At 36.9% G+C, this 24021-nt stretch overlaps 1 protein-coding gene across 1 annotated transcript in view; it reads right to left on the bottom strand.

Moving 5' to 3' along the window:
* Positions 1-24021, bottom strand: part of TAF2 (TAF2 RNA polymerase II, TATA box binding protein (TBP)-associated factor, 150kDa) — a gene marked incomplete at its 3' end in the record, with an annotated part of 50581 nt that overhangs the window by 22467 nt on the left and 4093 nt on the right. Inside the window, exons 4-12 of the mRNA XM_009872409.1 lie at positions 16820-16938; positions 15416-15557; positions 14793-15024; positions 12959-13143; positions 12274-12387; positions 9984-10083; positions 8318-8403; positions 3557-3692; positions 1966-2120 (exon numbers count right to left, since the gene is read on the bottom strand). Of these exons, the coding sequence (XP_009870711.1) occupies positions 1966-2120; positions 3557-3692; positions 8318-8403; positions 9984-10083; positions 12274-12387; positions 12959-13143; positions 14793-15024; positions 15416-15557; positions 16820-16938 (1269 nt within the window). The remainder of the gene's footprint in view (positions 1-1965; positions 2121-3556; positions 3693-8317; positions 8404-9983; positions 10084-12273; positions 12388-12958; positions 13144-14792; positions 15025-15415; positions 15558-16819; positions 16939-24021) is intronic.

The following is a 24021-nucleotide window of genomic DNA, read 5'->3' as shown; positions in this document are numbered from 1 at the left end:
CTTTAAGATAAAACCATGTATCTTACAGAGAAAACCTGAAGTATAATGAAAACTATCTAGGAAGAAAAAAGTCGTTATGAAAAACTACACTGGATCCACCACATCCAACAGTCTTGGCATGCTCTCAGAGAAAGTAACTGAGTAAGACTTCAGTAATTTTAATATGATTTTACTATATATTTCAGTTAAAAACTCAAGGGAACATGTAGACATTAGCTTCTGTTTTCTACCCATGGTACATTTAACTATTTTACTGAAGTTTTTCAAATTGGGTCATTGTAAGCATTCATATGTGTGTGTAGCTACACAGGAATTCACACATCCATGAGACTACACAGTACGACTGATAAAAAGTAATGATCTCACTCTGCATTTTTATCCCAGGAAATGATTCCTCTGAGTCAACTTGTTCCTGTGAATAACTTCATCATTCATTATTTGTATGACAGCCATTACTATCTTTATAGCAAAACTAGAACACTAGAATAAAGTATTTTAGTCTAGAGCATGCTCCCAACCAGTCTCTTATGTTGTAAGACAAAAGCAGGGAAGGAAGACTTGTTCTTTCATGTCCTGACATTTAAGGGACAAGGTTCCAGGTTCAGAGAGGCTTCTTATTCTACACACATTATTAACTTTTCTCACAAAATATGACAAGATACCTCAGACTGGTTCTGTTCACAGTGGCTGCCTACATAAAGGTCTGTGACTTTGTCATCAGGTACAGCTGAAGGCATTTTTAGTGGTTTCTCCAGCGCAAGCTTAACAGCCTAAGACAGTCCTAGTTAACAGTAAGAAGATAACCTCCCAAACAATACAAATACCTGCTGTGGTCTTACAAGGTGGACAACCTACTATCACAGCGTTTGAAGCATGGAAGAGTGGTTACAATCACAGGATTAAACACAACTTAGAGTTAACAGGATCATTCTTAGGGCCAGAGTCCAGAGAAGGTGAAAAATACCCAAATCTGCAAGTTACAATTCTTCCTTGCTTACAGAACAGACATAGCTAAGTTTCACCCAGCTCAGGCAGTAATGCTGACATTTAGGTAGAGCTGCAATGTGAATACACGGACATAGAGAATCCCTACTTTCCTTAAGTGATTAGCACAGCTAAGTATAGAAATTTAAAATAATGTCTATTTATGAACACTTTTGATACAGATAAAACACCAACTTCTCATATTACTCTATAAATATTAATCATACAGCGTTTTTATAGTTAGACATTGAGATGTATGAACATTGTTAGCTCAAATAAATAACATCTGAAAATAAATACCTGGTTTTGCTTTCAGTTAGAATAGTCAGGCACAGTTTTACTGCAGTCATGTATGATTTTAGCCTGCAGACACATTAAAGCTACTGTTCCATGCAGTAAATTCGAATTTACCCTCATACCAATTTGAAATAAGAAAATCTATTTCTCGATTCTCAATGAAATTTGAAGAGTCAACAGACAGAGGTTTATTTTATTCAAAACTGTAATCAATGCAAGCTACCAAGCTGCTAAATGTTAGTGCATTTTAAATTGTCAATCTGTGCTTCAGGTTACTTATTTCCCAGTCATTTACTGGAAATCACATCTTAAAATGCACCAGACTATAGCATTTTCCATGTCAGACTTCAGCATATTTCTACGGGCAGTGTCCTCTGGAATCCCTTTAGTATAGTTTGGCCTTAAATTCCAGGAGAGTTCCTGTGCTTCTTTCAAAGTAAAACTTAAAATCATGAAATCCCTTTTCTAGTAAAGCATACATAAAAAAGGCAGCATGCTCTAAATGACTATGAAAGGAGTATGAACCTGTGACTCACATATATATCTAATTAAAAGAATAATGTACTTATCTGTTTTAAGCAAAAGTATTTCATACCTTTCTTCACATTCCTTTAATAGTGCCAATTAGAAAAAAACAAAATCATTCTCCATATTAACAATCCAGACCAAGAATAAAAAGGATACACCCATTGCTTTATTAAGGGTTGGATGTCTTTGCCAGAGACATTTGAGATAGATTTCAAAAACCCAGATGTGGAAACCAACATTTGACTCCACATGTGTGACTGGAACTTCTGAGATGAAGCAGTGCTGGCCAGACTCAACAACTTGTTGAAAACCTAAAATGATAAAAAAGTTATTACTTTCACTAAATACGTCAATATATAAAATAAGCTTTTCTTTTTAGTTGCAGCTGAATTGCAACTGAAGGCAAACAAACTCATTCTTCGATAACTGGCCTCAAAGTCTTTCAAAATAAAGACATTTCAGAAAATTATTTGCTTGTCCATATCCAAAATTGTGATTTACATTCAAAAATATATTTTTACTCAAGATAAACCATCAATGAGAAAGCTCTGAAACCCTAGCTTCTTAACAAGAGAAATGCTTAGCGGTAATGAAATTAAACTAAAAGTTTTTTGTGCTTATCATTGCTACAGGTACAACTTAAGCAGCTTTTTAGCAGAGTTGAATTCCACCTGGAATATAGAAACACTTTTTGACATCCATTTTCTTGTTCTAAACACCTCTACACTTCAAAATGATGAAACTTTTGAGGTTACTCACTGCCAGCAGGTGTGGCCTTCCTTGACCAAATTATAATGCAGAGGGTAAACGGGTGCATTTTTAATCAATTCTCTCCACCTGAGGTTTTTCAAAGAACCAACTTCCTCAAAGGTACATATACACACACAAAGGCCATTAAAAGACCATCAGCTTTTAAACATTTTGAGTAAAACAGGTCACTGACTATGCCTGCTTTTTAGAAATAAAACAGTCATCAGGTTCTCTGCTTTTTTATTTCTTTCTAAAAACTCTAAACAATAAAATATGCGTAAGGAAAGCTTTAAAAACAGGTGCACCTGCTGTATCTTCAACCTGACAACTGTTTATAAAAGCTCTAGCACAAGCACCTACATGTTTTCCTTTAAAAAAAATGAAACAAACAAACAACAACTAAACAAACAAAAACCAGAAAACCTGAAGTTGATAGGGAAAGGTAGAACGCAGTTTCTAACTGGGTGTTTACAGCAGCCCATCTTTTTTAAGGCATATCACAAAACACATTCAGTAAAGAAGAAAAATTACAACTCTGCAGAAGTTTAGCAGAATAAAATTACAATCTTCTATTCAGCTACTTCTTCTAATATTAAGATCTATGCTCCCTCTAGCACTTAAGATTTTACGGAGTGAAGAGAGCAGAAGCTGGACTCTCATTACTTCTATTGTTTATAACTTGATTAAATTAGCTCACAGCAACACCAATTAAGGGTCAGTAAGGTCTCAGTGTTAACACACATCACAATAACCCTTAGCAATGAAATATCTTAACATTAAAGAGACTATGCAATATATTAAAAACTGTAAGAATAGCTAACTTTATCCTAACACAAATTATCTACATTTTGTATTTGTTCTATGCCACTAAAACTGAAAATACAAAGGGAATCCTGCGATGACCTGTTTTGTTCTTCCTTAAATGCCCCTTAATGAACAGAAGTGTAACTAAAGAAAAAAAGTCATCTATATTCCACATTATCATTTAAATACCTACCTGTAACATGAACTCCATGCTAATCCTGTTCTCAATCAGTCTCATAACAAGATGTGCTTTACACTGGAACATTGTGTAATATTCCCAGGACAGTGTATGAGGGTGTTTGATAGAAAAATGTAAATGTGATGCAGGGCTGAAATAAAAAAAAGAAACAACAAACAGCAGCTCTCCATTTTGCACTTTATAGAATGAAATTTAAAATACATCTTAGCAACCAAGATTTTAACCACACCAATAATTACTAAGGATCTCTTCTACTTCTTTGAAGTTACAAATTATGACATCCTTAAAATGACTACACTTCTGTGCAGAGGTGTGACATGGGTGTCCGTATCCAGCAAGCAGCAAGTACCGTATAGAGAATAATGACAGTAGTACATGCTCTGTGTAACTGTACAGAGTGGTAGTAGCAGCAACCAGCACAAGGAATCTGTGACTTGTGTCTGGAAATTAGTCACGACATTCCCCCTTCCACTTAAAAGTGAGTGTACATAGCAAGTATTTCATATTTAAATAAACAACTTTTGCAATTAAAGAAAATGAGAGTTTTAAAATTCACAGCAGGCTTTAATGTGATGAGCCAAAGGAAGTGTTTGGGTTTTATTTTAGTTAGCAACTTTACGCTTTCTATACTTCAGCAAACTGATGTATTCTAAATCAGATAATGTGTCAAGGAAGACCAGGCAGAGCACCCTAGCACAGCTGCCACACTGTTTCCATAACTTGAACTATCTGTGCTGCTCCTTCACACATATCCTTGTGTCTATAAACAAAATATTTTAAATGGTTTAAGTCCATTGCATATCAGAAGATGGACAAATAGTGAAACCATGAATCTTTTATAAAACAGAACTGATTTTAGGATACCCTTAGTGGCTGTACAGCAATAAAACACCAAAAGAATTCTGATGAGCTTTAAACTTGATTTCTCCACCAAGTTTTACATTTCAGAACACAAACATTCTGACCTATAGCCCAGTTTCAAAGTAGAAAAGAAGCTGTAGTACTGTAATTCTCAAGAAAAATAAGATCTTTTTGCCCTTTTTAGTTATTTTAGAACTGGAGATAATTAGAAGTCCGACTTTATTCATGAACCAAGTCTGTGGTAACTGTATTTTGTTGTGCTATGTTTTATCTTTTAGGACTTTTCACAAGACCTTTGAGTTTTCCCTGAATGAATAAAAAACATCTAAAGAAATTAGATCCACACCATGTCAGGCCAACTTCTTGAGAAGTGGGAATCCAGACTCATGCTGGTTGATGGAGAATCACAAATTGTCTACTGCAGTGTAGAAAATGCAGGCTACTAAAAATTTCTGGGATCAAAATTGGATTCTTCCCCTGTGATTTTTGTTTATAGATAACCTAACTAAATCATTTTTTAGATGGACCAGGCACCTGATTTGTTCAAAGACTTTAGGAGAAGACACTGCAAGACAGAATTAAACAATTCATGAATTGTAGCGATCAAAGATAAGTGCTATAAGCTTGATCTTTCCTACCAGCTACCTAAGAAAGAGACTGGTCTTCCAGAACCTCCCAAAGCCTGTTAAACAAATCATTTAAACTTTGTCCTGTCTTTCCTTGCAGTTGAGAGCTGTATGACAGCAAGAAGTGTTCTACCAGGACAGGACCATGACTTAGCCTCTATCTGCAGCTCTCAGAGTTCAGGAGATGGCAAGAACAAAGGTAGCAACACCTTAATATTTTTTTCCATCCTTCTATTTACTGGAAGACTCCCTTGACTTTACTCATGAATGTCTGTTGAACCATCTTAAGAAGATACAAAAAGAAAAGTATTTCTAAATTTAAGCAAGCATTACCTTTCTTAGGTATATGAATAAGAAGGTGCTTAGGTTTACCACTTGCTGTTTCTAATTGATAGGCGATTGCTAAAGTTCTTCTTATCAAAATCGCCCTGTTGTTTTGGATACTTCTCTGTTCCCGGGTAGGGACATGTTAGTAACCATGAAAGAATTGAAATGCAAGGAGGAAACTGAGGTTGTGGCTCAGACATTATAAAATAATTTGGTCATAGTATAAAAACTATTTATCCAGCTTCAAATTATACAGTTGATTGACTTTGGTAAAATTCTTTTCTTGAAAATTACAACCAAGCCAGGACCCACATTCTTGGCCTTCTTAAATATACTAAGTGTTGACTGATTTTGGTACCGGTTACATTATTTAAGTGCAAATCAAAACTGAGAGAAGTCTGCATTCAACAGTTACGTTTCATAGTTCATTCAAAATTAATACACTTCTTCCAATTATACTTCTGTTCAATCATTATACTTGTAAAACTTCTATTAATTTGGCACTAAACAAGAATTAAAATTAGCAATATAGACCTAGAACCTTTGCCAAATTGAAAAGTGAACTAACTCTTCCATGAATATTTATAATCATCACGCTCTCAGACGTACTCAGGTCACTGAACATAAACCTGTCAACATGCTTCTTCCGCTTGAAATATATCTATATCAATTTCTTCAAGTTTTTAATTTTTACAACAGGGTGGTACCAGCACAAACACTGAAGAGAACCAAAATCTGAGAGCAGAGAACACAAAATGGAAATGTAACACAAGCAGCTTTGTCCTGAAGCTTTCATACAGCAGTCAGCCTGCAGTTTCCCTCCTTTCGTTTTCCCAAGCTGTGATTTTTTTTCTTTTAAAATAAGTGCTCTCCAGAGCAGTGTTTGTGTTTCACCAGACATAAACAGGAAGAACATTTGAGACCTGTGTTTTGCACAGAAATTAATTCATATGGCTGAAAGTAGTTTTGGGGTTCTTTCTTCTCCAAAGATTTCTTTCCATATTCTACTTCTAATTTAGTTGACAAATTAGATTAGTTAACCTTTCTTCACGTTATTATTAATTGGGACTGCTGTAATGTAAATATGCCTGGCAAGAAAGCATAGCAACCAGAACAAAGAAATACAAAAAATGCATTGGAGAGAAATGTTCTAGGCCTCATTATGAAAGTATCTCCCTTAAATACAGATATTGTCTCAGAGTCAGGAACATGTGCAAAATTTAGACACAAGAGAGCTTTGCAATCTACACGAAACAGCAAGTTGTAATTTATATTTAAGTGATGTTATGATTGTTATTAACAAGCTGTAACACAATGAAGTAGTGAAACAGCTGTAGAAACAGTGTCTAACAGGGACACACCACACAGAGCAAACATATTTAAGAGCATTAGAAAAGGATTTTGTCAATTATTTGTGTTCAATTCTAGAATAAATACAATAAAACTACTCAAATTAGCAGTTTCAAAGAGACTTTTATTTTAGTGAATTTCCTTTTTAAAAATTGTGCCCTTTTGCTCTACTTTCATCTGATCCTATTGTGAATTTAGTTCCTCCCTATCAGGGAGCATGTTGCCAAATTGTTAACACTGCCAGTTACAAAGTCTGCCAACACCTAATTCAGTACTCCAAATTTTCTTTTAAAAAACGACATCATCACCACCAGGATGCCCTAAAATGACTGCTGTTAGCTGTAACTTGCTTTTCAGAGGTATATGTAACAAAAGCATCTAGGCACTTGGTCTGCTCCGCTACTTGAAAGCACAGAACAGTGAATTAAATCAAAATCCATCGTAAGCAGACAAGCAAAACTGAGTAATAGCTGGGTACACACATGCATACCCAAGCTGCATCCATGACTGTCAACATCCAGAGAACACAACAGTAGTTGAGAATTCACCTGGCTAGCGACTAGCCAATATGATCTAGTTCCATAAAACTCTTCTTTTTCATCTCCCTCCAAAAAAGAGATCAGTATTTGAAGTTTAAATGGGTTAACTGCATGCTTCATTCAGCTCTAAATCCAGAATTTTCATTATAAATTAATAACATCTGGAAATGCACACCTTTAAATGCAAGAGAACCACTGCTGCAGACAATTTCAATTGCATTTTCATAATACAGGGGCTTCTGTTGCAGTAAAGACTTAAAAAGTTCACATATTCTCCTACTCTACCTCCCAGTTTTACAAATGCTGCTCATGAGTTTCCAAAGACCAGTTCTTTGCGAGGCTGTGCCATAACTAGATTAATTTATCCAAGAAAAGAAAAACTCAGCAAAAGGTTGGCACTGAAACCTGGATCAACTTATTGACCTCACTCCTAGTAATCCTCTTGTACCTCCAGCGGTTAGCTCTACTCAGTGGGTAGTACAGGAGTATCACAAAAAGAGGCGAGATGAAAATTCCTAGTCTAGCAATACTGGAAGTTACAGTTGTTGGGAAAATACAAACCCAGCCAGTTCACAGTTGTCAATGGCACTTCACAGATGACTGATCTAATACTTCTTTTTATCAAAATGATTAAGAAACTTCAGTAAAAGATTGCAAAGTGGTAACTGAGAGTGGAAAGAAAAAAAAAGAGTAAAGAAAAAGAAAACTGATGACACTGTAAAAAAATCTAAAGATTACCAACCACTCCAGAAATACCTCAGGTCAGAATTCTGGCTCAGTATTCTCTCTCATCCTCTTACTAAAAAGTAAGTTTCATAACAGCATTAAAAACATTCGTTACAGTTAATTCCCTTCAAGATTTGAAGTGAAAGAAAAATAAAACAACAATGATACAATACACTCAATATGTACTTCATGAGACTGGTAATACATGCCTTGGGCAGCTGAGTATCTTCAGCCTTTGGTCTTGTGCTACACAACACACCCAAGGCATATATTAATGGCCTCATAAAAACATACCCTGTAATGACTTGCGGCATAAATAAACATACTTGTCTTTCTCTTTTCCTCCTCCGAATATCGGATGCAGTAAAACTCCACCAGTCTTCAATTCATATGCCACTATTTGATCTAACTCCTAAAAAGTACAATATACATAAGCAAGCATAATTCTGAAAAATAGAGAAATTATTTAAAGATGACAGGAAAGCTTTTCATACCATTCTTCAACCCATACCTCCTAATGAAACTTGTTTACAAATACAAAGAGCATTTTAGTATCAGGAATGTCCCACAGCATGACAAACGAAAATGAACCACAGAAATTAGCAGTTAATACTTGTTCTGGGTCTGAATTATGGATCAACCCTCATTTAACTGCAATATATCTAAAGAGTATTACTGTTCAATAAATAAGTTGTCTCTGATTAAAAGAAATAAAGGTGATCATGATTTCCTTCCAGTGCAAAGTAATACAGGGTGTACTTCCACAGCACCTTGCAGCACACAGAAGCTCACCTTGACCCACACCCAAGCCAGACAAAAGCCAGCTCTGAACTGGAACACGAGTTCGAATGCATGTGGTGCTGCGCCCAGGCAATGAGCACGCTTCAGGGCAGGATGTTTGCAGGGGCTGACTGGCACCCAGCAGTCAGCACGGCTTCTGAATCAAATTGGGCCACCTTAGGCATAAGGAGAGCAAACTGATACCTGTCTGCAACCCAACGTTAGTCAAGGAATTATCCAAATACTGAATGTATTGATGCTCATTGATTTCTATCCATTTACACACCTTATTGATAATATATTCAAAGCAGGAACAGCAGAACTGGAGGCTGTGACAGTAGCACCTCTTAGTTTTATGTAAAAGCACTTGGCTAGCTCATAGGGAAGAATATGAACTACTTATATCCAGAGGCAACTTCTGCTGTACGTGACAGTGAACAGACCTTCATCCAGTTCTGCTGTTCTCTACAGCACGCACAGCTTTAGCACAGACAGCACGCCACTGGTGAGCTGAATGGACCTCAGGTAGGTAAGGTCACTGCACTGGGTCCCCACATGAGTAAGGGATGTAAATGGATCCCATAGGCTTAGGAAGGGTAAGAGAATGTGATGAGAGGAAGAGGAGGAAGATATACCTCTTTCTGTGAGTGAATGTTACTGGCAAAGAATGAGAAGTCAACTGCTGCTGTCACTAGAAAGTATCTCAGAGCATTACAGTTGGAACTGTAAGCTATAAAAATCCCCTCAACAGGGATTTTTTACTGTTTCCTTATTTCACTTAGCACTTGATACTGAAATACACTTTATTCACTATTGATCCAAGTTAACACTGGAGCCCTTCTGAACTTTATGGATGGCCATCACAGTGTAACCAATTCACCAAATATATCTCCTTATGAAGCCCATCCTCTAAGTGTTTTTCTTTTTGGTTTTGTGCAAAAGCCCAAACAAAAAGAGGAAAACTAATTGCACAGAGAGGCAATAAAAATTATTATTCATAAGGCAGTCACAGAAACATATATTGGTCAGTACGTTTGGTGTCTTCACTTGAAGCAAGCGGTAAAATATTTCAGCTCTAATTTTTGACACTACTAAATATTTCTCTAAATTTCAATGCAAGACTATACTATATTCTAGTTTTTTATTGCATCTTCTTTCATGCAAAATGTCTGAGAGATACAGAAAATACTACTACTACTGTTGTGTTGTTACCTGTTTAATCCAGTGGCGATACTCATTAACACCAAAGGTTTTTTTCATCCAAAGGCCATAAATATAACCAGAGATTCCCTTTAGCACCCATTCATCTGACCTACAATAAGAAAGAAGCATGAATTATAGCGCTTCAGAAGGTATTTTGTAAGGGATGGTATTTTTGACCAGCTCAAAATAGCCAGAAATTTCAGTAAGTTATATAACTTCTCTAAGTCAATAGGAGTCTGATGAGCTGTGAACCAATTTATGTAACTTGGCACCTGCATAGGACCGATGAAACTGAAAAGCCAGTGAAAACTGAATTTTTACCACAGAAGCTCAGATTAAAAAATAAAAAAAATATTTTAGCTGAAACAGTAACAATAAAACAGTGGAAATGGACACCAAAGTTAAAGCAATTACTAATCTATACAATCTTAATTTTTTGATAAACATCTCAATGAAGCGCAGAAGATCTAGACAGTAAGTAGACAAAATACGTATCTCACAATTTGGTGGACACCCATTTAAACATCTCTTCTGAAAGTTATGTTCCAAGAGAGAAAAATGTGGACAAAAAGTATAAAATGATCACAAACTAGAATTCTAAACATCAGAATGACATGAAGAGTATGAAGGCATAAAAAAGGGAGTCATTATGAGAGAGGAAAAGACTGTCTTCGCAGTGGAAGTAGACTAGAAATAAGGAAGATACGAAAATAAATTAAAACATTACAAACATCAGTTTAAATGTTTTCTTTTTTTTAAGCCAAGGATACTCTACAACATAAGCTTTTACTGTGAAAAGAGTAATGGGCTCCCTCTCCCCGATATATAAAGTTTATGCAAAAGGCTTTAAAATAAATACTTATCAGGACTGCAAGAGCTAGTTAAGGTAGATTTTCTGAGAAATGGAGTTTACCATGGCAGTTTACTACCCCATCTGACACCAACTTCTGTATTCCCCTCCCTGAACTTCTTTGTAATGCATTAGTTCTGTGCTCTGTAAGCTCTTCTAATGCAGACTACACTTCTTAACACAAAGTATTTGACGAAAGGGGTCTTCCTTCTAAAATTTCCAGGTGCCAAAGCACACTACGACAATCAGTAGCAATAATTTCTGAGAGAAGACATAGATCATAGAATCACAGAATATTTTGGGACGGAAGGACCTTTAAAGGCCCTCTGGTCCTACCCCACTGCCATGGGCAGGGACATTTGCAACTGGATCAGGTTGCTCAAAGCCCCATCCAACCTGACCTTGAACACTTCTACAGAGGGGGCATCCACAACTTCACTGGTCAACATGTTTCAGTGCCTCACCACCCTCACAGAAAATAATTTCTTCCCAATACCTAATCTAAACCTATTCTCTTTTAGCTTAAAAGTGTTGCCACTTGTTCTGTCACTATTGGCCTCAGTAAAAAAAAAAAAAAAAATCCCTCTCTTTCTTATAAGCCCCCTTAAAGCATTAAAAGGCTGCCAGGTTTCCCCAGAGCCTTCTCTTCTCCAGGCTGAAAAACCCCAACTCTGAGGCTGCTTCTGCTCTCTGACCATTCCCTGTGGCCCTCCTCTGGACTCACTCCAACAGGTCCATACCTTTCCTGTGCTGAGGACTCCAGAACTGAACACAGCACTGCAGGGGGGTCTCACCAGAGCAGAGGGACAGAATCACTTCCCTCGACCTGCTGGTCACACTGATGCAGCTCAGGATACAGCTGGCTGAGCATTACAAGCACACATTGCCGGCTCACGTCCAGCTCTTCATCCACCAGTACCCCCAAGTCCTTCCCCGCAGCACTGCTCTCAACCCCTCCATCTCTCAGCCTGTATTAGTACCAGGGCTGCCCTGACCCAGGTGCAGGACCTTGCACCTGGCCTTGTTGAACCTCACAAGGTTCACACGGGTCCACTTCTCAAGGTTTTCCAGGTCTCTCTGGGTGACTTCCTGTCCCTCTGGTGTGTCAACTGCATCACCCAGCTTGGTTTCATCTGCAAACACCCTGAGGGAGCACTCAATCCCATTGTCTGTGCCACCGATGAAGAGTACTCGTGCCAGTACAGACATGTTCAATCTCTACAGTCTTTGGAATGTTTCTATCTCCCATTCTTCATTCAAGCAAAAAAAACCAAACTCAAATACTCAGGGATTTTCATTTACCAAGCTGGTTTTCTTATTTTTCCTTTTTTTTTTTTTCCTCGTACAGTCACTGTTTCAGTTACTCTGATAAAATGAAACATGCAAATTAAAATTTGAGTTTACTAGATTCTCCCCATTTTCTAGAGGGTACAATGGCAAAATACTTACCAGGACATTCTGGATATAAAACATCCAAAGAACTGCTGGGCCAGGGCCTGTGCTAAGCACCTCCTTGTCAGTGGAGTTTCATCTATAATCATTGCACTGTGTAAGAGATTTGTGCTGGACCCACATAAAAAGAAAATAACACAATATGAGCAACCAGCTCCAAAAAAAACAAAACAGAGACATTGCTTTAAAAGCCAAAACAAATAGAGTAATTCCTTCACTGGTTTTCCAATGATATAGTAACATCTATTTTTTTTACTACCCTTAATCCAGGCAAATCTCCCACTACTATCATCTATATCAAACTCTCTGTGTAGAGTCAAAGTCATTTAACTGGTGAAAGTCTTTTGGATTCCTGGTACTCTACCCCAGCTGAAGCAAAATAAAACATAATCAAACTTCTGCATTTGATTTGATCATAAATATTTCATGTTGTTCCCAATTCAGAAAGAAAACCACTGCTTATTTTTATTTAAAGAAGATACAAATGCAACATTTTTATAACAGATAAAATTGGAAAATATGTTAAAAGCCTGTAATGTCAACAAATGTCAGCCTTTTCAAACTAGAGAGCCCAAAATTCAGGTTACAAAAATAATAAGAACTCCATGTATTTCTCAACAGTCTTGTATCTAGAGCTTCTAGGCCTGTGAATTTAGAAGGTGTAATTTTCTCAAATACTAACCTGAAAATACTCATGGATGCATAAGCAGCTACTTCAACATAGGCTTCATCTATAAAAACAGTCTTGAAACAGGAGTATGGATAGCGGCAGGTAAGAATCTCCTCATAAAATTCAAATACTTCATGAAGATATGATGTGGTATGTTTGAGCAATGGGAGAAGTTGTGGTAAGCAAAAGTGAGTCACCTACAAACAAAGGAAAACTCAGTGCAGGAAACACAAATGTATTTAAATCCATAAATATAATACATAAAATAAATATGCTACATAACAGAAAAGATACCCACAATAAAAATATAACTTCCATAAATCAAACAGAAAAGAGCATTTTCAAGCTGTGATAACGACTATCATGGCAGAAAAGTACACCAGGATGTCTATTTTAATCATGAGAGCAACAGGAAAGTGATTTTTAGCAGATAACGCACAGTAGCAATGTCTACCCAGCGTTGTCTATCATTTAAAAATGGGGGTTGAACTAGATGATCTTTCCAAGCCCTAACATTCTGTGAAAAATATATGACATTTTTCTTTGATTTTGCAATCCAGTGTCTTTTGGAGATAACATTTTTCTTCTATGCTCATTTTCAAATCCATCAAGCAGTGCTACTGTTTAGAGGACTCGTTACAGCTAAAACCACAAGTAACCTTGATACTACTGTTTTTTCCACAAACTTAGGATGAACCAGTGACACTAACTTCAGCAGTGACAGAGGAATCAAGCTGAGAATGATATATAACTTCAAGCGAGCTCCATAGTTACCAACTCTAGAGAAATCTATCAGTTCAGATTTTTCAGCTATCAACAACTGTTAGTTTTGGGTTTTTTTAACAGCTATTACCTTTCATAAATGAGTACGTTCTACTAGTAAAAGTCAACAGAATATCATTGCTGTGGACTAAAAATCTGATGTTTGCCTTTGGATCAAGTAAAACATAGCTATTTCCCAGTATTTTCCTAACTTGCTTTCAAAAGAAGAATACACAGGTCAGTCTTATGCTGAAGTGCCTGCCAAGTCCATCCTTACCCTATCTGAGACTATAAACTGGTGAACTTCAACATTATGGCAACAATCTGTTAAGAATGAAATCTCAATGCTAACTTAGCTCAGAAGGCTACTCAATGGTGTAGCAATAATATTCATCTACTACCAGCAACACGATGGGCTTAAAGCTACTTTGAGAAATATGCTTTTACCAACTCCAACTAAATTAGCCCCATAAACCCAGGCATAAACAGAATTATTGCTCATTCAAAGGCTTTACTTTGGAGAAACTTAAATATAGGCATTACTAGATAAGTTTTATCACATAACTGTGCTAATGGAGGTCATACCTAGACATACCCATATTTGAGCAATATATACTGGTTGCAACACAAAAATAGTCACTAATTCCTTAAAAAAAACCACCAAAACCTGTAGGGGATTTCCTTGCAGAACAAGGACACAGTATACCCCTAGAAATTTTGGACAATACAGCTTGGACCGTAAACAACGCTCTGTTCCTAGAGTCACCTTGAAGCTTAAAAAGAGGTAACAAAGTTGTATCTGCAAGAACTTTGCTGGATGTGCAAGGACGCACAATAGGATGCAGCAAGGGCAATCTAACACCCACAAGGATTGATAACGATAATCAAAGACTAAGCTTATTGTAGCTTGTGCTTTGCATGTGAACACAAAGCATATTGTTTAACTCTCTATATATTGGGCTAATTGGAGCAATAAAGTTGGAACGGCATGTAACCGCATCGGTGTGATCGTCGTTACCCGGCGGCTCTTCGAAACGGGACCCTCTTCAAAAACCAACACGAAGGCCTCTGTGAAGATTATTACCTCATGCATGTATGGATCAACAAGAATTTCAAAAGGTCCTATTGCCAAGGAGATGTTAGAAGCTGCAGTTGGAATAGTCAGCATGTAATGAAAAGTCTTCTTTCTCATATCGTGGGTATACACCGTTTCCACCAAATCTCCGTTTGAAACAGCCACCATTGCAGCATCTACAGTATACTCAAGTTTCCAGGTACACAACTCAGAATAGGAATCGACGCAAGGAAACCAAAATCTAGGGAAGTTAAAATCGGGAGAGAAGTGGTTAGCAATTATAGTTAGCAATTATAATTATACTCTCTTTTTCACAGATTATTTTTCTCTCAAGTTCCAAACCATATTGTTAAATAATTTTAATGCTGACATACTGACTCCTACTATACTATAATTTTATAAAGTACTAGCAGTGTCTTTGTCATCACCTGTATAGGAGCTCCTGCTTCTATAAAGACTATAAAAACCTGACTATTAATCATTAGTTGCTACTTCACATCGATAAGCTCCTTTCAAGCACAAATTAAGTCTTAGAATTTTTCAAATTTATAATTCAAGGAGATTATTTGTAATTTCTACACTTCAAGATTAAATAGGAAATACAGCCTACCATTCAAAGATAGTTTTCTTACCTTGTTGAATTTTGATAACCACATGAAAAGACATGAGCCCCTCTTTCTGCCATGCTGCCCTCCATGTTGGGTACCACAAAATGAAGGCCTCCTTTTGGCTGGTCCAGAGAAAAGTTTATATGCACCTTCAAGACTTTCAACTCTGTAGCACCAAGACCGAAAGTGAAACAAATGTATAAAACATACATGAAAGTTATTTCAGAATAATCATTTGGTTTTGGACTCTTGGGTCTTTCAAGATTATGTGTTTATTTCATGCTCATGGGCCTCCAGGTCCACTTACAAGAATCTTTATTAATTAATAAATACTGCAACTGAAATTATATTTCATTTTTCAACTCCCCAATAGTAAACAGTCTTTACAGACTATTGTACTGTGAGCATGATCACCTTTGTATCTAGCCGAAATAATTTTCTACAAAGCCTGCACTGTAACAAGCACATTCTTAAAAGACACGCTGTTGTCATCTGCAGTTTCTTAAAACCTCTTATTAAAGTTAAAGCTTTTCCTGTAACTTAAGTGTCTTTGCTTTGGTTTAGATTCAAAGAAATCTCACCTATGAAGAGACTGGCAAGAAAAGAAGTTCAAGCATGAAAAAAGGTGAAATTTATCCAACATGTCTCACCATAATTTGGCTTTCAAACTTTTTAAAGAAAAATTCTACCTGTTTGAATATTTTCCCTTCTGGGCTTGCAAGACAATGGAAATTTGAAATAAACAAAAGTGTCTTTCCCATTAAAGTGTATCTGACAACACTGTGTGAGTCAGCTTCACGATACAGTGGTTTTTATTCTCTTATAGGTCTCAAATCCACAGGAAAAACTGGTTAAACATGTAAGAAAAAAACTACAAGAAACTAATAAAATCCATGTAAGAAAATAATCAACATTGGTGGGTGATACATTGGAAGAGTTACTTGTTCCAGGATCTAGTAGAGCAGTTTATAGTCTACTTTTCATTACCAAATCCATTTTAAAACAATCATTCTTCAAAGTGAGATGGGAAAAAAATACTGTAGCTTTTAAAAAAAGAGATGTATACAGATATATCCTTGTAAATTTTCTTTGTTGGATATAGAACCAGCTTAAAAGTTACAATTGAGCACCCAATACACTCCCTTACACCCACTTCTTCATGTATACTTCTGGGCTCATGACCACCCAAGAGCTTGTAAAAATTGTTAAGAAACCTTGCAACCATCTCTCCGTATTATCAACAAATGTGGAAGTATTTTTAGACTTGAACTGGAAAGATACTGGTGAGAAAAAAGGAAACAGTAACCATCATTCCATTAAATAATATAACGCTACTTCTATTTATTTAAATCTACTATCTTCCTATATAAACTCTTAACTCAAAACTCCACAGCATCTTAAATTAAACTTTCAGTAGGGTCTCTTTACCATCAACATGTTTCCACAGCTCCGAGGGAACCTTAATGCAGAGTTCTCCATTGCCAGCATCTGGGTCCACAGCACTGACTGCAGCAGCGTAGGCATTGGAAAAATAGTTGAGATTCCTCCTGTCAGAAATACCCAGTTAATTCTTAAAGTATACGATAAATTATAAAAAATAACTCAGGAAGTTATACAAGTTCTATACCAAATTTCATGGTGTATGTTCAACCGAGTATTTAATTTCATTTTAAAGGAGTAGAGGAGGAAAAGGGAGTAAAGATTAGATTTCAAAACCCAGAACTTAAAACTAGGCTCTTACAGAATTGATCTATGATCAAAAAGACTTAAGCAGTAATAATTACCAATGAATTAAAGGAGAAGTCCTCAGTGTTCTTTTATTCCCAGTAAGAGTAATAATTACATTTTTTGGAACAGAAATTAAAAATTCACTTTTTGGAAAATTTTGGGTTAAGTTTGTATGCTTACTCTACAGATCTGTCTTGAGGATCTGCCTCATGGTATACTGCAGTTTTGCTTCTATGCTGCTTTTCTAAACTTAGTAAGATTTCAGCTTTGCAATAGTATTTTTCCCCCTCTTAGCTGGATGGATAGGAATAGTTTTATTTTATGTACCTGCAAATATCCCATCAAATATTAGATGCTAGAGTTTTGGCCCTAATGCATTAACACAGAAATATGGATTATACTTTTTAGTCTCTAGAATTTTTTTTTAGTGTTACAATAATTCATTTATTTAGGATGTAGACACGTTTTTTAAAAATCTGATTTGTGCTGTTTAAGCTACTACATACTAGCTCCTAACTGACTGCACATTTCCTTACAAAGTCATATCACTACTTCAGTTATGACTCAGATTAACTGTTCTCTACTGAAATGAGCAGGAACATGTATCTGTCCGCTCTTAAAGTGGTTATCAGCAGGATGCTACCTTTTTATCATTAAATACGATTACGTTCAGATACTGAAGGACAACCAATCAAGTTCAAAAAACTCCTGCTTCTGCATCTTTATGACAGCTTTTACATCTTTTCAAAATGGATTTTTAAACTATGTAAAACATGGGAGCAAAAACTTTCTTAATTCTAATCCTCTAGTACACAGAGTACTTCAGAAGCTTGCACAACTCTACACCTGAAGAGGAAGTGTTTGAATTACTGATCACCTTTTTTTCCAGAAATTAGATACCACTGATGAATTCAACCACTGTGGGGGCAGAGCCACAATCAAGCATAAAGCTACCACAGAATCACAGAATAGTTTGGCTTGGAAAGGACATTTTAAAGGTTATCTAGTGTAACGTCCCTGCAAAAAGCAGGGATATCTGCAAGTAGATCAGGTTGCTCCAAGCCTTGTACAACCTTATCTTGAACGTTTCCAAGGAGAGGGCATCTACCACTTCTCTGCACAACCTGTTCCAGTGTTTCATCGTCTTCACTGTAAAAAATGTCTTCCTTACATCGTCTGAATCTACTCTCTTTTAGTTTAAAACCATTGCCCCTTGTCCTACAGCAACAGACCCTACTAAAAAGATTGTCTCTGTCTTTCTCATAAGCCTCCTTTACGTCTCATAAGGCTGCGATAAGGTCTCCGTGGAGCCTCCTCCTCTCCAGGCTAAAAAACTCTCTCAGCCTCTCGGCATAGCTGAGATGCTCCAGCCCTCTGATCATTTTTGTGGTCCTTCTCTGGACCTGCTCCAACAGGTCCATGTTCTTCCTGTGATAAGGACTCCAGAGCCGAACACAGGACAGTAGGTGGGGTCTCACCAGCGCAGAGTAGTGGGGCAGAGTCACTTCCCTTGACCTGGTGGTCACACTTCTTTTGATGCAGCTCAGGATACAGTTGTCCAATCACTACAAGTGCACACAGCCTGCTCATGTCCAGCTTTCATCCACCAGGACCTCTAACTCCTTCTCCGCAGGGCTGTTCTCCATCCCCTCATCCTAGAGCCTGTACTGATCCTGGGGGTTGCCCTAACCCAGGTGCAGGATTACTGCACTGCAAGGGATCAGATATACTTTTGACTGCGGACTCCACTCTTTCACAGAATCTGAAGTCCACACAAAGCAGACATGATCTCATTTCAGGATTTTCCTTTCATCTACTCGTTCTCTATCCACCACCCAGGGAGAAAATAGCAATAAACACAAATTACAGTACCTTGTTTGGAAGAATGACAGGTAATTAACCATCCTGTAAATAAACCTAGGTATGTCAAACACCATGCTTATATTCCTAGCTAAAAAAACTTTGCGAAAACACTGAAATATATTGAGAACATATTTTCATGCAGTTCATCTTTGGCAACAACAGTGCACAAATTCCCTGGCACCATCACCAAGACTGAGAATGCTAGGAGCAGTATACTTGTCTACTTTGCCTGGAAGCTTCTGAAAATAGGACATGAATAGTAAATAGGAGCATATGAGCATAGGAACACCCAAATCCCAAGTTTTAATACAAAATAATTCTTTTCCTCTTTCATAGCTGAAGTGTACCTAAGGATAGTATATAATGGCAATGAATTTTAAAAGCACAAGGTTGAATCTGTACACTGGAATATACTCAAACTTCAGCTACGATGCCAGAACAATTCAAACCAACTTAAACTCCAGCTGAAGTGCTCTCTCTCAGTCTCAGCCACACACTCCTACTCCCTCAGTCATTAAGACAACTACTGTTCATCTGACCCTGTGGTGATGCAGCTGGAAGTGACAAATGGATTAAAAAAAAAAAAGTAGCCTTTTTGTCTCGGAGACAGCTTTCAGTTGGCTACTACTGAAGCAGGAGAGACTGTCAATGGCATCATAAGCACCCCAACCCATCTTCACGCAGCATCCTAGGAAAGCAAACAAAATCCACTAGAAAAGCTCCTTAAAAAAAGACTGCAAGACTAAAAACTACCTTAGTAATTAAAGAAACTAGCAACAGGAAAGTAAGATTCTGTTAGATTGTGAAGTCTTGATTTTAATCTAAACCGGTTCTGAAAATTCACTATTAGTGACAGGCAATCCCTTTCCAATCCAGCAGTGACAATTTGTTCCAAGTTTGAGGATCATGATGAGCTTGTGGTTTTATTTTAAACATCAGTGAGTTCACAGACAGGAAATGGTTATGCTTTTACAGAAAGAAAGGTAGACTACACAGGACGTAACATTTTATGGAAAACAGTCTATTCTGATATTTCTATTTTTGTCAAGTGTTCCAATTCAAATGAGTGATTCATTGTAAAAGGAATCCATTAAAGGCTTAGTACCACAAATTAATTTTTTCATAGGTTGAACTATTCTCAATAAAATGGATATGGTCATTTTAACAAAAGCAGAGCTTGTGCCAAAAGTTACTGCCCAAGGAACAAAAATAAATTTTCCTAATGTTAAGTGTAGGTTGACAATGAAAAATTAATATGTATTTATGTTTTCTGCTTGTAGAGATATATTTTATTATCAGAATTCACCCAAGACCCTGTTAATTTCAGACCAAGGGCATGCCTGTTGGCACACTGGAATCCTGCAGAGACTTATTTTTTAAAGCTACTCATTGGTCCACAGCATCTCTCACTACTAGCTGCAGAAGTGCTACTTACCTCTTATATAGCCCAAACATAAAGTCTATTAATCACTTTCTTCCTACAGTACTTAACACCAACTTGGCAATTTGCAATTAATTACTCTTGTTACTTGTAATCCATTCACTATTCTACTTCAATTCCCAGACACAATTAGCATTTGGTTTCGGAGTCCAACCCCAAATTATATGATGCAGTATATGGCACATGGAAAAACCTAATTTTCATGTTTGCCCAAGGTTGAGGCCTTTACCATCTGTCTTCAAAAGCTCTCTACACCTCTAACAAAGCCCATTATGAATTTACAACTAGATAAGCATCACACCAGTGGAAATGAAAGCTACTTATTGCAGCAAAACAACACATGCCACATCAACCAGCAATTTTTCTATTTTGTCTAGAGGCTTCATCACTGACTTCTCAGAAGAAAGAATATTGCAAGACATGCCCTGAAGGCTACCACATTGCTCACTCTCACAGCTTACTGCAACTTCTGAGTTGGAGGTTATCAACATGACACATTTTTACGTTTAAAAACTACAGGGTTCAAGTTAAAAAAAGGGGGAGAAAAAGCTGATCTAGTGAATTAAGAGGTATACACTGAATAGAGTACCTATGCACAGGAAAGCATTACATGCACATTAGGTAGCTTGATGCAGAAGTAATAATAAAATGCAATAGCTTCTCAACTTCTCAGCCTTGCCCCACAGTTATCACACAAACATGTGAAGCACATAACCAGGCAACTGCAGAATCATCACAACTTTCACCTACCCCATGTCAAACCACTGCATCAAAACTCCAAATTTCTGCTCCGGCTATTTAATAGTTTACATTCTATGATTCTATGATTCTTACTCACAAGATTAAGAAAACAGAGATCTCCTTTGCTTGTTTTAATGTTAAAGGGGCTGAGATACAAGCAGTTGTCTCAATAGTCAGAATACACATCCTGGGATTCCTGCATACTAGAGTCCAGAAAAATAAATTCCACTTCCCTTATGCTGACAGAATCAAGAAAGCAACAAGGAAAAGAGGGAAGATGAAAATGACAAACAGCTGTAACACTCAACAACAACAGCCATAAGACAAGATCCAAACAGAACTCTCTAACACTACTTGCGGTCTTTGCAAGACTTCAAATTCTTCCTTAGAAGTATGAGCAAAATGGGATTCTCTGCCACCTTGTGTACACATGGTAAAATGATGTGAATTGTTTTATACCTCACAGCACTGTTCAGATGTTTGCTCAGTCAGGGAGGAAGTGACTGAGTTAGGTAACTTCATCCACCTATTCTGATACAAAAAAATTATAATGTCCTGAAGCCTCAGAAGGAAGTTACAAGATGGAAGACCAACTTTATTTCTAGATAAAACTTTAAAAGTTCTTGCATTTTTTACCTGAAATTATGGTTTGAGACTGACACATAAACTGGCATTGGCATCAAAGCTGAAAACGTATTTAATGCACTAATTAAAGGTTTCTAACATTTTCTACAAAAATAACTGATTTTTACTAACAGTGAGGGGTTTTCTGTCATTCAGCAGAAGTGACAACATACAAGGTCAAAAAAACCGTTTCATCTTCTGCAACACTGAAAATGTGAAATGAAACAGACCATATGTCAATGATTTTTGCATCAATAGATGATGAAAACCAAAACTGAACTGAAAAGATGTCAAATGTTCAAATTCAGAACACAAAGAAACAATTTGACACAAGATCTCAGACAAGAAGTAGCAGAGAACATCATGGTGAGACAGAAACAATTTCAACTGGCACTGCTTGTGTTTCATTGATAAAGCTCTCTTTAACGTTGACTTTCTCAACCCTTTTTTAACTATGCTTTCTTGTATGCCAAAATTTGCACAACATAAACAATTAACCGCTTCACTTGACCTTCACCTCCTATCAGCAAATATAACTTCTCAAGTCACAGATGCTGTAGCATATCTGCCCAAAGAAATATAGTATCTTAAAATACAGAATTTTCCATTTTAAAATGAATTGTGTTGCTAACTAAGGGAGCAAGAGGTCTTCAAAATACTCCAATTTTCATTTAAAAAGTAGGAAAGAGTCCATTAAACTAACAATTTTTCCTACATCCTTTAGGAAATCAACATCTAAGAAAACCAAAAGAATTATCAAAAGCAAGCAAATGTTGGCATATAAAACCTTAAAACTTGAATTTATTTTTTATTTGCCACACACCACAGAAAAGAGTAAAGACATAAACCAAATTATTTTTAATAAACAGGTTGCCAAAAATCATCATTTCACATTTAATAGTTCAACAGACTACTGAGGAAAATCATGCAAAAGGAAACCTTCCCTACAACATCAGAAACAAAACCTTATAACTAATTTGTGCCCTGTTCAAAAGAATTGATAAACCTAGTTCAGCTGCAAGGGCGCAAAGGACATCATCACTAAACTTGCCGTAGCGAACTAGATCTTAGAAGAGATTAGGTATAAAGACCGCTAACAAACTACCACTGTTTCTAGAAGAAGTTCTTTGTAAAGAAGAGCACAGGAAATTCCCTGATTAAATCTTTTTTAGGTACCAATTCTAGAGTTGTTATATTTCTATCATTTGTGTTTGTAATCCTGCCTTAAAATCAGAGATGCTCTGTTTAATCAAAACTTAGCTACCATCATGCTCAACACCCGTTATGACCAAGTATTTCAACTGAAAAAATACACATCTCATCTAATACTCTGTAACTCACGTAGCTTTTGACTTCTGAGATACAGAGAAGAGGTATACCAGATTTGCATTAAGACTATTTGGTGACCTCTATCTTTCATAACTAGGAATAACACAGAAATTATGAAATACAGAGACTTTTTACTAAGTTCAAAGAGCCATGTAAAATCTGGCATCAGTGAAAACCACAGGCCACTGTAGCCCTGTGTGAGACAGGAATTCACTTGGCAAGCATTGTCCTCAAATTTTGTTCACTGCGCTTAAACAGGGTAATATCCTGGGATATATCAAGAGAAGCATAGCCAGAAGGTCAAGAGAGGTGATTCTCCCCCTTTACTCTGCTCTTGTGCGACCCCACCTCAAATACTGCATCCAGCTCTGGTGCCCCCACCATAAGAGGGACGTGGATCTGTTGGAGCATGTTCAGAAGAGGCCACAAGGATGATCCAGGGGCTGGAGCACCTCTGCTATGAGGACAGGCTGTGGGAGCTGAGATTGTTCAGTCTTGAAAAGAGAAGACTTGGGGGGGATCTAATAGCTGCCTTCCAATAGCTGAACGGAACCTATAAGAAGGCTGGGGAGATTTTTACCAAAGTCTCTTCCCATATAATTTCCCTAAAACATATGGGAAGCTGCATGTTTTTAAACTTGCTCTTCAGTGTCATATGATGCATAAATTGGAAACTTTTCCTTTCAAATTTCAAAGTGACAACATTCTAGGACTTGTACCCTAATCTATAATGTTAATAAATAATGAAAATTTGATTTCTTAGAAAAGACCAAAAGGTTTACTTTCTATCTTTTCAGAACAATAAGAATCCCACTATGAGGATTCTGAATTTCTGACTTATTGAGCAATAGCTACAACAAAAAAATCAAGTCCCAAAACAGAGAGAAATTACAGAATTAACAGA

This window comes from Apaloderma vittatum, unplaced genomic scaffold, assembly GCF_000703405.1.
Source record: "Apaloderma vittatum isolate BGI_N311 unplaced genomic scaffold, ASM70340v1 scaffold1477, whole genome shotgun sequence".
Taxonomy (NCBI): Eukaryota; Metazoa; Chordata; class Aves; order Trogoniformes; family Trogonidae; genus Apaloderma; species Apaloderma vittatum.
This window is presented reverse-complemented; position numbering and strand designations above follow the sequence as displayed.